The sequence below is a fragment of the Pelobates fuscus genome, chromosome 1 (assembly GCF_036172605.1).
Source record: "Pelobates fuscus isolate aPelFus1 chromosome 1, aPelFus1.pri, whole genome shotgun sequence".
Lineage (NCBI taxonomy): Eukaryota > Metazoa > Chordata > Amphibia > Anura > Pelobatidae > Pelobates > Pelobates fuscus.
In genome coordinates, this window is record NC_086317.1 from 103,393,805 (window position 1) to 103,410,421 (window position 16,617).

The following is a 16,617-nucleotide window of genomic DNA, read 5'->3' on the forward strand; positions in this document are numbered from 1 at the left end:
GTCAGATCGGGAATGCAATTTCTGATCACACAAGAAGTTTTCTTCTTGAAGTATAAATGTGGAACGGAAGTTTTACATGTTGTCTATTTTAAGGTTTTTGTTTTTTTATGGGTCATGGTCATGGAGCTTGAACATAAATGTATGAATGACAGACGAGGAGCACATAAAGCCTTACTTCAGTAGTGGGGAAAGTAATGGAAACCATGTTAAAGGGTAGGCTTGTTGAACATCTAAAATCACATGGATTCCAAGATCAGAGACAACATGGGTTTACATCAGGGAGATCATGCCAAACTAATTTTATTGATTTTTTCGATTGGGTAATTAAAATCATAGATCAGTGTGGTGCAGTAGATGGTGCTTACCTAGATTTCATAAGGCTTGACATTGTTGCACATAGAAGGCTTATCAATAAACTGCAATCTTTAAGTTTGGATTCCAATATTGTTGAATGTGTTAGGCAGTGGCTGAGTGAAAGAGGGTTGTATTCAATGGAGTATATTCAAAGCATGATCTTGTTACCAGTGGGGTACCTCAGGGATCTGTACTTGGACTAATTCTCTTTAATATTTTTATTAGTAATAATGCAGAAGGTCTTGATGGTAAGGTATGTCTTTTTGCTGATGATACCAAGATATGTAACAGGGATGATGTTCCAGGAGGGATAAGCCAAATGGCAAATCATTTAGGTAAACTAAAAAAATTGTCAGAGTTGTGGCAACTGACATTTAATGTGGATAAGTGCAAGATAATGCATCTTGGATGAAAACAAACCAAGGGCAGAGTATAGAATATTTGATAGAGTCCTAAACTCAACATCTGAGGAAAGCAATTTAGGGGTAATTACTTCAGATGACTTAAAGGTAGGCAGACAATGTAATAGAGTAGAATGCTTGATTGCATAGGGAGAGGAATTACCAGTAGAAAGAGGGAAGTGCTAATGCCATTGTCCAGAGCACAGGTGAGACCTCACTTGGAGTATTGTACGCAGTATTGGAGACCGTATCTTAAGAAGGATATTGATACTTTGGATAGAGTTCAGAGAAGGGCTACAAAACTAGTTAATGGATTACAGGATAAAACGTACAAGGAAAGGTTAAAGAATCTTATCATGTATAGCTTGGAAAAAAGATGAGACAGGGGGATATGATAGAAACATTTAAATACATAAAGGTAATAAACTCAGTAAAAGAGGAGACTATATTTAAAAGAAGAAAAACTACCACAAGAGGACAAGAGGTCTTAAATTAGAGGGGCAAAGGTTTAAAAATAATATCAGGAAGTATGGCTTTACAGAGAGGGTAGTGTATACATGCAATAGCCTTCCAGCTGAAGTGGTAGAGGTTAACACAGTGAAGGAGTTTAAGCATGCATTGGATAGGCATGGGATAGGCATAAGGCTATCCTAGCTATAAGATTAGGCCAGGGACTAATGAGAGTATTTAGAGAACTGGGCAGACTAGATGGGCCGAATGGTTCTTATCTGCCGTCACATTCTATGTTTCTATGTTCTATGAGTATGTATGACACTTAGTTTTGTTTCAATCAATGCCCAGGGTTTGAATACTCCTCATTTGTACCATACCTTATGCCAAAAATGTATTGATATAGCTTATGTCCAAGAAACTCATTGTATCAATCCTGCTAAAAAAAACTATAGAGGTTTTCTCGTTTCTTATCGATTTATCAACCTAATTTTATAAATAAAAAAGGGGGGCGGCAATTATAATCTCTAATAAGATTTAATGTTAGCCTATCTTTAGAGATGGACGAAAACAGTAGTAATATTGCCTTGAATCGGTAAGATTAACGATCTTGTCTATACGTTAGTAAACATTTACAGTCCTAATCAATCTCCGATTAGATTTCTTCATAAAATAATAAGCAGAATAGATTAAATATTGCAGGAAACATTGATTTTAAGTGGAGACTTTATTTGCGTGCATGATGTGAAATTAGATAAAAAGCTTCAGGTCTGGTATGTTTAAGGACCCACAGTTTAAACATACTGCTAACTTATTTCAAGATTTCTTGGCAAAAAACTCACTGTATGATATATGGAGAGTGTTCAACTCTAGTGATAGAGATTTAACTGTCTTTTCAAAGGTTTACTTCTTATACTCTAGAATCGATCGGTTTATTACTAAAATATATTCCTTAGGTAGGTTTGTGTCCTTAGAGGTATGCTCTATAACATGGTCGGACCATGCACCTATTTTCTTTAAGGTAAAAAATAACACAGAATATTCAGCACAAACAAGTTGAAGGTTGAACAAATGGCTTTGTTCTCCAAGATCTAATGCCGATAAATGAATTAAACAGGCAAAACTATTTATGTAAATAAATGATAATGGCGAACCCTATGCATGTGCATGGGGATCATTTTCGGTTCGGCATTCTGAAATTCGTGATTTTCGCAATTCAGGACTTCGGCAATTCAGCACTTCAACACTTCGGAACTTCGGCAAATTTGGAACTTCAGCACTTCGGAACTTCGTCACTGCGGCACTTCGACACTTCGGAAATTCAGCAACTTCAGCACTTCGTGACCTATTTTTTTTTTTTAAGTGCGTCGGTTATTATGGTTTTTATTTGGTCATTTTTGGGGCTGAAAAAGAAGATTTTAGAAGAAAGAAAACATCGAATGGTAAGTTTTATTTTTTTACAGGTACTTAGTTAAAGGTCCCCCCCTCATTATTTTTAGGGTGAGGGGGGTAGGTAGGGGGTCAATTTTTTTGGGGGGGAGGGGATGACTAGGGGTTTGGGGACCCCTAGTCACCTGGGGGGATGGGTTAACATTTTTTTTAGGCCCCCACCCGCCACTCAAGGGTGCGGGCCGGACAATAGGTCCCCCCTTATTGGTATATAGGGCCCCCACCCGCCGTTCACGGGTGTGGGCCAGGGGAGAGGACATTAGGTCCCCCCTTATTCCAATTTATTGCCCCCACCCGCCGCTCAGGGGTGGGGGCCAGGGGGAGGACATTAGGTCCCCCCCTTTTTCCAATTTAGGGCCCTCACCCACCGCTCAGGGGTGGGGGCTCAGGGGTAGGACATTAGGTCCCCCCCTTATTAGTATTTAGGGCCCCCACCCAACAATCAGGGGTGGGGCTAGGGGGGAGGACATTAGGTCCCCCCTTATTAGTATTTAGGGCCCCCACCCGCCGCTCAGGGGTGGGGGTCAGGGGGAGGACATTAGGTCCCCCCCTTATTTTACTGTAGGGCCTCCACCCGCCACTCATGGGTGGGGGCCGGGGGGGGGGGGAAATTGTTTTTTTTTAACAGTGAGCAGGCTGCTCACTGTTTAATAGACATGCCCCTACTCGCGGTATAGCGAGTAGGGGCATAATTTACTAATACTAAGTAATCTTTACTTAGTATTAGTAAATTTGTCTGAAAGACCAATTTAGGTCTTTCAGCCTTTTAGTAGATAGCTCCCTAATACCGTGGGAATTAGGAAGTTATCTACTTATTCATTCCTGTCATTACATTGACTGGCCAAGTAACTTGCATTTTATATAAATGTATGTTACTTGATTGTTGTAAGTGTTGCAAATGCTTACAGCTGAATCCTGGCTATGTTTGTATACTTTTTATTTAAAATTGTATACAATGTAACATTCTTCTTCTTTTACTGGGTAAGTATATTAGTACTTAGGCAATACTGTGCTTCGGCACTTCGGCACTTTGACACTTCAGAACTTCGGCACTTCAGCACTTCAGCACTTCGGAACTTTGGCACTTCAACACTTTGGAAATTCGGTCATTTCGGAACCTCGGCAATTTGGCACTTCGGGAATTCGGATATTATAAGGTTGTTTTTTTTTACCAAATGGTAAATTATAGTGAAAGTGGAAAAAAATTATTGAGATCTAAAATTTTCCCAGACCAGCTATTTCAGCTATTGTTTTTATTTTGGTGATCAGTTACTGTTTAGTGAAAATATTTTTCTTATTCATGTTGATTTGTAGAGAGCCTTTTGTATGCTTAAATTACCTCATATACACTGAAACACTTTTGTGTTTGCCCCTATTTTTTATGAGCTGAACTCAAAGATCTAAGAATGTATGCATTTGCCCACTCAAGTCGGTTACGGTGACAAACTGCAGTCGGGTCGAGACCCCAATGAGGACGACGAGCATGCAGATGAGCTTCCCTGAGACGGTTTCTGACAGTTTGTGCAGAAATTCTTTGGTTATGCAAACTGATTGTTGATTTCTATGTACACAAAAGTCTTATTTCTCTCAAATATTGTTCACAAATCTGTCTAAATCTGTTAACACTTCTCCTTTGCTGAGATAATCCATCCACCTCACAGGTGTGGTATATCAAGTTTCTGATTAGACAGCAGTGCCAGTGGCTAGGGCTGGCCACAATAAAAGGCCACTCTAAAATGTGCAGTTTTATCCCACAGCACAATGCCACAGATGTCGCAAGTTTTGAGGGAGCGTGCAATTGGCATGCTGACTGAGGGAATGTCCACCAGAGCTGTTGCCTGTGAATTGAATGTTCATTTCTCTACCATAAGCCATTTCCAAAGGCATTTCAGAGAATTTGGCAGTACATCAAACCGGAATCACAACCACAGACCACGTGTAACCACACCAGCCCAAGACCTCCACATCCAGCATCTTCACCTCCAAGATTGTGTGAGACTAGCTACCCAGACAGCTGCTTCAACAATCAATTTGCATAAGTAAAGAATTCCTGCACAAACTGTCAGAAACTGTCTCAGGGAAGCTCATCTGCATGCTCATCGTCCTCATTGGGGTCTCGACCTGACTGCAGTTTGTCATCGTAACCGACTTGAGTGGGCAAATGCTTACATTCTATGGCATCTGGCACTGTGGAGAGGTGTTCTCTTCACGGATGAATCCTGGTTTTCACTGTACAGGGCAGATGGCAGAGAACGTGTATGGCGTTGTTTCCTGATGTCAACGTTATGGATTGAGTGGCCCATGGTGGAGGTGGGGTTATGGAATGGGCAGGCGTATGTTATGGACAATGAACACAGGTGCATTTTATTGATGGCATTTTGAATGCGCAGAGATACCGTGATAAGATCCTGAGGCCCATTGTTGTGCCATTCATCCACGACCATCACCTCATGTTGCAGCATGATAATGCATGGCCCCATGTTGCAAGGATCTGTACACAATTCCTGGAAGCTGAAAACATCCCAGTTCTTGCATGGCCAGCATACTTACTGGACATGTCACCCATTGAGCATATTTGGGATGCTCTGGATTGGCATATACGACAGCATGTTCCAGGTCCAGCAACTTTGCACAACCATTGAAGAGGAGTGGACCAACATTCCACAGGTCACAATCAACAACCCGATCAACTCTATGCAAAGGAGATGTGTTGCACTCGTGAGGCAAATGGTGGTCACACCAGATACTGACTGGTTTTCAGATCCCTCCCCAGACCTCCCAATATAGTCTGATAGTGCACACCTGTGAGGTGGATGGATTATCTCAGCAATGGAGAAGCGCTCACTAACAAATTTGGCCAAAGATTTTTGAATAATATTTGAGAGAAATAGGCCTTTTGTGTACATAGAAAAAGCTCATGAAAAATGGGGGCTAAAACAAAAGTGTTTTTTTAATTTTTTTTTAATTTTGTTCAGTCTATATATAACATATATCTTCACCTACCAAACGTTCTAAATGACTTCACCAGTCTCCATCTATTATGTTATATTTTTATATGTAGTAAATAGTATGACAGCATTTTTTGACGTGTTGCTCTATATGTGATTAGCTGAATACAACATTCAAACTCTTCATTTGTTTTTACATTTTAATAGGCCACTTGGTGATTTTTGATGGCATCTATTTAAAGGACCACTATAGTGCCATGAAAACATACTCGTTTTCCTGGCACTATAGTGCCCTGAGGGTGCCCCCACCCTCAGGGACCCCCTCCCGCCGGGCTGGATGCAGAGGAAGGGGTTAAACTTACCTCTTATTCCAGCGCCGGGCGGGGAGCTCTCCTCCTCCTCTCCTCCTCTTCGGCAGAATACGAATGCGCGGCAAGAGCCGCACGCGCATTCAGCCGCTCTCATAGGAAAGCATTTACAATGCTTTTCTATGGACGCTGGCATCTTCTCACTGTGATTTTCACAGTGAGAAGCACGCAAGCCCTCTAGCGGCTGTCAATGAGACAGCCACTAGAGGCTGGATTAACCCATTTATAAACATAGCAGTTTCTCTGAAACTGCTATGTTTATAAAAAAAAAGGGTTAACCCAGATGGACCAGGCACCCAGACCACTTAATTAAGCTGAAGTGGTCTGGATGCCTATAGTGGTCCTTTAATGAATACTGTATGACATCATATGCCATCAGTCTTCATTAATATATCATATGCACAGCACTACCTTCAGCAGGACTGTAATGAGGACAGTGACTAAGATCTGTCATGAAATTGAGCTGGTATATTCTTGTCAGAATTGCTTTTTACTCTCAGTCCAGCTCGGACTGAAATTGGATAGAACCACATATATTTCAAGAATACATTTTGGGACCAGGTCACACAAATACAGCAATTTAATAAATCCTAAGGAATCCAAAGGTTGCAGGTCACAAGCAGCCTGTGGACCTAAGAGATGACATCACTGTCACAGAAATTATGAGGTAGGCGGTGTCAGCCATTTTGTACACACCATAATATAATCTAGTGTATCAATATGTTCAATAATATGTTAATATGTTATCCGTGCATTTCATTTAATACATCTTATACAAAAATAAACCACATAATTAAAAACCCATTATAATCAAACTACTATAAATATAGAAGACACATATTATATAAAACATAAGGATTAAAAATAACTAAAAACATATAAGCCACTATAAATAAAGAAAAACAAAAACATATAAAATTATTTGAACACAACATTATTTTTGAATTATTTTAAGTTTATTTATACATCCAGGAATACTCCACAAACATACAGATAATTTTTATTTGGAAATATTTTGCGCAGCTGATGATTAATCCTAGACCTGTGTGTGAGACAGGAAGCTCTTTCCATTAACGAGTGAGCAGTCCCTTTTTAAAAGCAAATAGACCAATTGCCGCTGTTGAAGTTAGTAATACTGAACATCCGATAAATCGCACCAAACCCTGAATAGATGGTAAGTTTCTTTCCCAAAAGGTAGCGGTAATAGGCAGGCAAAGGACATCCTATGAAAAACCATGAAAAAAAATGGTTATTTTTTTATTTACACATGCATAGATATGTTAATTTGTAGATAGTTATTGTTTTGGATCATAAATGTTTAGATGGATTGGAATACAGATTGTTATTGACATTTAAAGTAAATTAGAAGTGGTTGCAATAATCAAGGCAATGTATTGCTGGAAGTTCTCCTTGGTGTTTTATTCTGAGATATGTATATGCTCTTAGAAAACCACAGCTTATACATATAACTTAGTATATTATGCTTATGTGCTGCTTTCAAAAATATATATAATTATTGTGAGAAATAAAAAAAAATAAAATATATATATATATATATTATGACATATAAATGATCTAATAAAAACATAAATAAGACTAAAAACAGACCAATTTTACATGTAATAAAAAGTGTTCCATTGCATTGACTATAAACTCAGAGAGGAGAAAGCAATAACTTGCACTAATTTGTGTATTTTACTAAATAAAAGGAACAACTTAGAGTTAGGAATACAAAGTTGTATTCCTAACAATATAGTGTTCTTTCCCCCTCCCCCGCTGGCAAATAAAGGGTTAAAAATCCTTTTTACAGGCACCTTACTCCAGAGCCAAAGTCGCTCAGGGCTGGCTCCATATTAGCCACCTTTGAAGTCAGTGCCAAATGGCGAGCACAGCACATTAGGCCTTCCCCATAAGAAAACATTGATTCAGTGCTTTCCTATGGGGGATTTAAAGACGCTGCATGTCCTCATGCACAGTGTCAGAAAATCCAGCGTTATTTAAAGGAGTCAAGTAGCACCTCTAGTGGCTGTCTGAAAGACAGCCACTAGAGGCAGTTTTAAAGGGACACTATAGTCACCCTGAACTCTTCAGCTCATTGAAGTGGTCTGTATGCAGTGTCCCTGTCCCACTAAGACCTGCAATGTAAATCATTGCAGTTTTTAATAAACTGCAATAATTACATTGCAGGACTAAGACTGCCCCTAGTGGCTGTCAATCAGACAGCAACTAAAGACACTTCCTGGTGGTTAACTGACTTTTAATCACCTAACTGATGCAATGTTTTTTTATGGGAATGCATAATACGCTTACAATGCACATGAGCATTAGTCCTCCCTGTTGGATGATGTTGGAGGAGGCAGAGCGCCAACCCAGCACAAAAGAATATCGGTGCTGGAATCCGGTAAGTGTTAAAAGAGTTTTTAACCCTTTAAGAGCCAGGGGACACGGGGAGGGGAGGACCAGAGGGCACTATAGTGTTAGGAATACAGATTTCTATTCCTGACACTTAAAGCATCACCAGATTCCCAATAGTGAAGCATTGTATAATGTTTTCCTATGGGGAAAACCTAATGGGAGCCCAGCCATTGCCTGACATCGGCGGGGGAGATGCGAAGGCGGACACGATTGGGGGTGGGGCTGCGATGAAGTGGGGTGCGGCACTATAATTTCCCTTTAAGTGGTCTGGTTGCCTGTAGCATCCCTTTAAATGAATATGCACACAGATGAAACTCTGAGTTGTCAGAAATTAACACTTAAATAGTTATTTTTACAGTGAGAATTCTCAGGAATTTAAGGACAAACAGCTGAACTGTAAAATATAGCTATGCTTATAGTTCAGTTACTTTAGCCTAAATTTGAAATTAACTTTGCATTACAAGCAACTCTCATTTTTGTGAATTGCCAATTCAAGACCATAATGTCTGACCTAGAAACACAGTTGACTTGGAGAATGTTTACAATTTTTCTATATCCTCCTAAACTTGCAATTACATGGTGCATTCCTGAAAATTCACAGTTTAGTGAATAACCCTGTGCAAGTTACTCTAGAGTTGGATCAAAGGTAGGCAGACAATGTAATAGAGCAGCAGGAAATGCTAGCAGAATGCTTGGTTGTGTAGGGAGAGGTATTAGTAGTAGAAAGAGGGAAGTGCTCATGCCATTGTACAGAACACTGGAGAGACCTCACTTGGAGTATTGTACGCAGTACTGGAGACCGTATCTCCAGAAGCATATTGATACTTTAGAGAGAGTTCAGAGAAGGGCTACTAAACTGGTTCATGGATTGCAGGATAAAACTTACAAGGAAAGGTTAAAGAATCTTAACATGTATAGCTTGGAGGAAAGATGAGACAGGGGGGATATGATAGAAACATTTAAATACATAACGGGAATCAACACAGTAAAGGAGGAGACTATATTTAAAAGAAGAAAAATTACCAAACAAGAGGACATAGTCTTAAATTAGAGGGGCAAAGGTTTAAAAATAATATCCAGGGCCGGACTGGCCCACCGGGATACCGGGAAATTTCCCGATGGGCCGTCGGCACCTGGGGCCGGGCAGACATGTGGGTGTGCTGGCGGCCGCTGGAGGAACTTTTCTGGCGGCCGCAGGGGAAGCTGTGCTGTGTCTGCTCTCCAGCGCGCTACTGAATGAGACCGGGGCCGGAATATGACGTCATATTCCGTACCCGGTCTCATTCAGTAGTGCGTGAGGGCGGGGGAGCAGGCACAGCACAGCTTCCCCTGCGGCCGCCAGAAAAGTTCCTCCAGCGGCCGCCATCCCTGCACTGGCGGATCCGGGGGGGCAATTGCCCCCCCCCCCCCGAGAATCCGAGGTTCTCCCTCTCCCCTGCCGGCTAATGCAGGGCTGGCCTGTCCAAGCGCCAGCCCTGCAATGTGCCTTCATGGACCGGAGGGGAGATCAGAGCTCTCCCTCTCCGGTCCGCAGGCACTGTTTGCTGGCTGCCGGCAGAGGAGGGAGAGAGAGAGAGGACCTGGAGGAGCTCAGTCTGCAGCTCCTCCAAGTCCTTCTCTCGCGAGCACGGAGCGCTCCGGATCTCGCGAGAGTGAACTCTAGCCCTGGAGAACGGGGCTAGAGTTCACTCTCACCACATGGACCACCAGGGATACCCACCGGACCACCAGGGATCGAGAAATGTCCCCCCTCCTCCCTAAACAAAGGTAAGAAGGGAGGGGGGACATTATGTATATTTAAAAAAAAAAAAAATACATTTTATCAAATAAAAAAAAACATTAAAAAAAAAGCCCCACATCCTTATCACACATACACCCTACACACACACACATACACTGCCCCCACACACACACACATTGCCCCACATACATACACTGCCCCCATACACACATTGCCCACCATACACATACACTACTGATCCCGCACACATACACTGGCCACATACAAAAACATTGCCCACATACACTTCCCCCAATACACACACACACACACCGGCCCCCCACACACATACACTGCCTCATACACACAAACTTCCCCCCATACACACAAACTTCCCCACTCACACTGCAACGCACACACACACACACTGCCTCCCTAACACACACTGCCGTCCTCACGTCCACACTGCAACTTTCACACACACACACACACTGCTCACACAGTCCTTCTTACACAAACACACACACACTGCACCCTTGCTCCTATGCCCTACTACAGCCCCATTTCCAAGCAGACCTCATGTAAGTTGTCAAACTGTTCTTAAACGGTTTGACTACTTACTCTGGGAGGGGTTACTGGTACCATAACCACTACACTGAGCTGTAGTGGGTATTGTGTCTGGATTATTTCTCTAAATAATCTGCAAGTGCCCCTCCCGAGGTCAGGCTCTGGATCTGCCACTGCATCCCTGCTTCTCCAGCGGCCGCCATCACACCCAGCTCTCTGCCCTGCATGACCCCCCTGGCCGGTCACCCACAGGTAATATGTGTTATGCTGTCAGTGTGTGTGTGTCATGGTATGTGTCTGTCTGTGTCATGGTGTGTGTGTGTCTGTGGCATGGTGTGTGTGTGTCTGTCTGTCAGGGTGTGTGTCATGGTATGTGTATATGTCATGGTGTGTGTGTGTGTGTGTGTATGTGGCATGGTCTGTGTGTATCATGGTATGTGTCCATCTGTATCATGGTGTGTATGTGTGTGTGTCTGTCTGTGTCATGGTGGGTGTGTGTGTGTGTCTGTGTGTGTTTGTCGTGGTGTGTGTGTCTGTCATGGTGTGTGTGTGTGTGTCTGTCATGGTGTCTGTGTGTGTCTGTCATGGTGCCTGTGTGTGTCTGTGTGTGTTTTAAAAATAGTGTTTTTACTCACCTTTTTTTTTTTTTTTCCCCCACGCTATGCTGGTCTCCCCTCGACTGGCCCTGCCTCTATGGCTGAGATCATCAAGTTTGCCATAGGATTGGCTGCAAAACGCTGCACCAATCAGCATCTTCTCATAGAGATGCATTGAATCAATGTATCTCTATGGGGAACCTTCAGCGTCTCCAAAGCGTGGAGGACCTGAATGTAGGTGCTGCACACTGTGCAGCACTGACACAGGAAGCACCTCTAGTGACCGTCTGAGTGGCTGTCACTAGAGGTGTCACTTGGAAGCAATGTAAACACTGCCTTTTCTCTGAAAAGTCAGTGTTTACATTGAAAAGCCTGCAGGCTATAGACACCAGAACCACTACATTAAGCTGTGTGTGTGTGTGCGTTTGTGTGCGCGCCTGCTAGTGAGCTTGCTTGCTTGCATGTGTGTGTGTGTGTCTGCTACTGAGTGAGCTTGTGTTTTTATGTCAATGAGCTTATGTATATCAGTGAGATTGTTTGTCTATGAGGCTGTGTATCAATGAACGTGTGTGTGTCAGTGACATTGTCTGTGTCTGCATGTGAGTATGCTTACTGTATAATTAAATGTTTTACTATGAAAGGACCAATATTTTATATTAGAAAAAGCAATATATATATATATATATATTTACTCAATCATCTGGGGTGGCAAGACATAGCCTTACATATTACATGCGACAATATATGGCGCATTGACTTATGGGGCTGGCATATATTTTTTTTCCAGGGCTGCTTTGTATCCCCAGTCCGGCCCTGATAATATCAGGAAGTATTACTTTACTGAGAGGGTAGAGGATGCATGGAATAGCCTTCAAGCTGAAGTGGAAGAGGTTAACACAGTGTAGAAGTTTAAGCATGCGTGGGATAGGCATAAGGCTATCCTAGCTATAAGATAAGGCCAGGGACTAATGACAGTATGTAGAAAATTGGGCATACTAGATGGGCCGAATGGTTCTTATTTGCTATCACATCACATTCTATGTTTCTATGTGACAAACGCCCCTTGGCTTGGACATTCGCCACAGGCTCTTGAGTGTGGAAGCTAGCCTCCTGCCCACTGACTATGGGCCATGAAAAAAGGCTTACAAACTTAGTTTGTGGGATTTATATATACTGTTCAGGAACCGAACCAACTCACGAACTGTGGACCACCTCTGGGCTTGTTAATCCCTGGTAACCTCTCCTGACACTTCAATTATCGTGTCTTCTAATTGTGAGGCTGGGTGGGGGGAGGCAGCGGTGTTTGGGCGTCGATCGCATGGAACTAAAATCGGACCCGGAAACTCCCCAACACCGCTGAAATTTGCCGAACGCTTGCTTCCTTTCCACACATGTCAAGAGAGCGCCTTTTGGTAGGTTTGTTCATATGGACCGGGCCGGTTTAACATAGGGGCTGATGGAGCTGCAGCTCCAGGCCCATGCCCATGGAATAGACCTATTGATTTAAAAAAAAAAAAACATTTTTACTTTTTCTTTTTTTATTTTTACACCCTACTTTAGGGTTGCCACCTGGCCTCTATTTCACCAAAATTTGAGGCTGCCTAGTATGTGCCGGCATTTCAGTAATACCGGCAATACAAATGTCAGTTTCAGTATAAACAGAGATAATTCTGCAATACCAGCGCCGACCAGTAGGGGTCGCTGTGTGTGTAGAGAGAGGCAGGGATAGGAAATTACAGCATCTCCCTCCCTGCCTCTTTCTACTCACTGATCCGCTCACTGGGGGAGCAGCTCTGCACAGAGAGTCCAGACAGCAGCTCCGAGCCTGCAGAGACAGCCTACAGCTCAGGTAAGTGAGGGATGGGGGAAGAGGCTGCAGGGAGACACGGGGATACAGACACTAGGGGACACAGACACTAGAAGGTACAGACACTACGGGACACTGTGAGACCTGAGGACACTGAGACACTCGGAGACACTGAGACACTAGGAGAAATAGGGGCACTGGGAGACATAGGGAGGCTGTTAGACATAGGGACACTAGGGGGCACTGGGAGACCTGAGAAAACTGAGACACTAGGGGAAACTGTGAGACATGGGGACGGTGAGACATTGAGACACTGGGGGAAAGGGGACTTTGAGACACTAGGGACACAATGGCCCCATGTCTTCCAGTGGCTCTAGTCTCTCAGTGTCCCCATGTCTCCCAGCTAGTGTCCCTGTCCCTGGAGACATGGGGCATTGAGACACTGTGATACACAGGGGACACCGTGATACATAGGGGACACTGGAGACCTGGGGACACAGACACTAGGGGACACTGAGACACTGGGAGATTAGGGGACTGGAAGATTAGGGGATACTGGAAGACATGGGGATACTGAGCCTCTGGGAGACCTGGGGACACAGACACTAGGGGACACTGATACACTGGGAGGTTAGGGGACTGGAAGACTAGGGGATACTGGAAGACATGGGGATACTGAGACTCTGGGAGACCTGGGGACACAGACACTAGGGGACACTGAGAGACTGGGAGATTAGGGGACTGGGAGACTAAAGGACACTGGGTGACATGGGGACACTGAGAGACTGGGAAACTAGGGTACACTGGGAGACATGGGGACACTAGGGGATATTATAATACATAGGGACACTAACACACTGGGAGACATGGGAGACTGAGACAGGGAGACACTTGGAGCAATCCATATATACAGTAGAATCAAACTGTAAGAAGTTTTTTGGTGATTTTACAGCATTATCTCTTATAATTTTATGTGTTTATGGGAGTGTCATGGGCATGTTTACTGTGTCTCTGTATTGTATATAAGTGGGCCATTGAGTCTAGATTAAACACATTCGTTTCTACCCTTCATCAAGTCTAGGCTGATGTTTGGGGAATTGGGAGCTATAATCACTGCTTCACTGGGGATTTGGCAAAACTACAGCGGATATACTCAGTCGGAGTATAGGGAATCCATTACAGATCATATAGCTTTGGAAATGTGGAAGAAATTCACAGGATACTGTGTAAGTGTTTAGTCCTAGACACCAACACTATATTTCATTTCATTTGTGGGTCTCGCTTTAAGAAAATTAGATTTTTTTTTTTACACATCTTACCAACGATGGTGGCTCTGGCACCCAGATATCACTCTCTCGTATTTTGCCCATTTTGTGCAATATCTGAAATGATATATTGAACATGCATTTTATTAACAGGTATGGTAGGCTACAAAATAGCGTATTTACTAATGGCAGAACATCAAACTGTTTTGGACCTATCAATTTGCCATAGCTGAGTAGACCGATTTTTCACAATGTTTGCTAGCTGGATGAAAATGACTTAAAAATTCAATAAAAGAGCCATATACAATGTTTAATTACCTGTTGTAATTGAAACAGGTAAAAAAAAAATGAATTTAGAAAAAAGTACAGATTTCAATAGAAAGTGGCATATTACACCTCCTTTGCTTTCAAGCAGACAACAGGTCCTGTTACTTCCTGGGTTTGATAGTTCGGTGGAGCTAAACTCAAGAGGCAGCAATAGCTCAGAGGACCAGCCTTGCAAAAGTTTCTAATTGAGCTGCATTGGGAAGTCGGACATTGGACAGCCACAGAAATTATGGGCAGGGTTAGAAGGGGAGGGCTTGCAAAGACAGAACTGCAACTTTTGCATGCTATTTTTAGATATACCTAAATGAAAAAAATCTCAATAAAAAAGCATGCAAGCTTTCATTTGGGTTATATCTACAAACCGTTGTTTTTTATTTATTTTGTATTTGTGCAGTGGATTGTCCCTTTAATGAAGCCGTTTTAGTCTATAGATCATGCCCCTGCAATCTAACTGTTCAATTTTAACCATTTAGGAGGTAAATCCTTTTTATTTCTATTTATGCCGCCCTGGCTGTGACTCCATGGAAAAAATGGTTTCATTTGTAAATCATATCTTTATTTGGTTTCATTTGAATTCAGATTATACAGCTGCATAAACAAAGCCATTTAACTTCTAAATGGCAGAAAACTAAACATGGCTCTGACATGATCTATACATCAAAATCACTTCATTAAGTTTAAGTTTTACTTTCTAAATAAATGTATATTAAGAGCTATGGAGCATGTACTATTAATACTATACCAATGTGGACTTGATTGTAATTCCACAGGTATAGTCAGACTGATTTTTAAACAAAGGGGAGATTTCTAAGGGCAAACCAGGTGCTATAATGGGTGTTAAAAGCTCTATATGGATATATAGTCTATTGCTTTCCATGGTCATTGATCCTTATTTTGCATTTTTGCCCCAGAAAAGCACTTGGTTTTCCCTTGATAAATCTCTCCTAAACTGGTTGACTTGGTTTAAATTATGGTTCATTTGTCACTAGTGTGTATGCTTTATGAGGTATTTCTCATAACCTCATCGGGCACAGCAAAACCATTTTTTGGCATTTAATAGCAAATGCTGTTAAATAAAAGGTAGGTATTAGGGAAGTTATTTAGAAATGTATCCATATATAAGAGCACTCACTTTTATTATGGAAATTCAAAAGTGGCCTCTCACCGTTTCATACTTCCTGCTGGTCTTAAAGCATACTGACCAGGAGCAATACTGTGGTCATCAGTGGAAATGCAACATTAATTGAAAAGACTCCTCCAGTCACAGCACATAAAATAGCATGCTCCAAATCTGTATCCAATTCACTTTATTTAGAAAAATATAAAAATATACAAAATTAGTCAACCACATCTCAACTTGAAAGATTCCCCACCCCCTCACGCGTTTCGCGTGGACATCCAACATTTATCCTATACTAAGTGTGTGTTATCCCCACTATGCATGAGGTAGTGAGGGTTCTGTCACGCTGAAATGTTGTTGACCGATTTCATATATATATGTATATTTTTAATTTAATATTTTTCATACTCTTTTTTTACATATTCATTAATAATTTGGTTACAACATCTTCAATCATATAATATGAATGGAATGAACAAAAATAACAGAAACATATAAAATAAGCATATATTCTAGCTTTTCTTCCTTTTCTTTTCCTTTTATGTCAAAGTAACCATTATGTCTTACATCAATATAATCTACTAAATGCCTCAAGTGATATAGTATGTTTCCTTCTAATTATAAACAAATAATAATGAAAAAAAAGAGAAATAAAAACGCTATAATAATTTTCTCTTTTTGTTCCTTTCCTCACCTCTCCTTCTTTCTTTTTTTTTTTTTACAAATAACTCAATCACCATTCTCCATATGCTCATTTAAAAACATGCCTTACTTCCTTTAAACCTCCTCTTAATACCCGGTATATACTTGCGTTAATACATTTCCCCCAG

The 16,617-nt window shown here is 41.8% G+C and overlaps 1 protein-coding gene across 1 annotated transcript in view; it reads right to left on the reverse strand.

The window, feature by feature from the left end:
• Positions 1 to 6,922: 6,922 nt before the first annotated feature.
• LOC134606782 (amine oxidase [flavin-containing]-like) overlaps positions 6,923 to 16,617 on the reverse strand; it is a 97,490-nt gene continuing 87,795 nt past the window's right edge. The window contains exons 14-15 of the mRNA XM_063450143.1: positions 14,395 to 14,457; positions 6,923 to 7,193 (exon numbers count right to left, since the gene is read on the reverse strand). Of these exons, the coding sequence (XP_063306213.1) occupies positions 7,041 to 7,193; positions 14,395 to 14,457 (216 nt within the window). The 3' untranslated portion in view covers positions 6,923 to 7,040. The remainder of the gene's footprint in view (positions 7,194 to 14,394; positions 14,458 to 16,617) is intronic.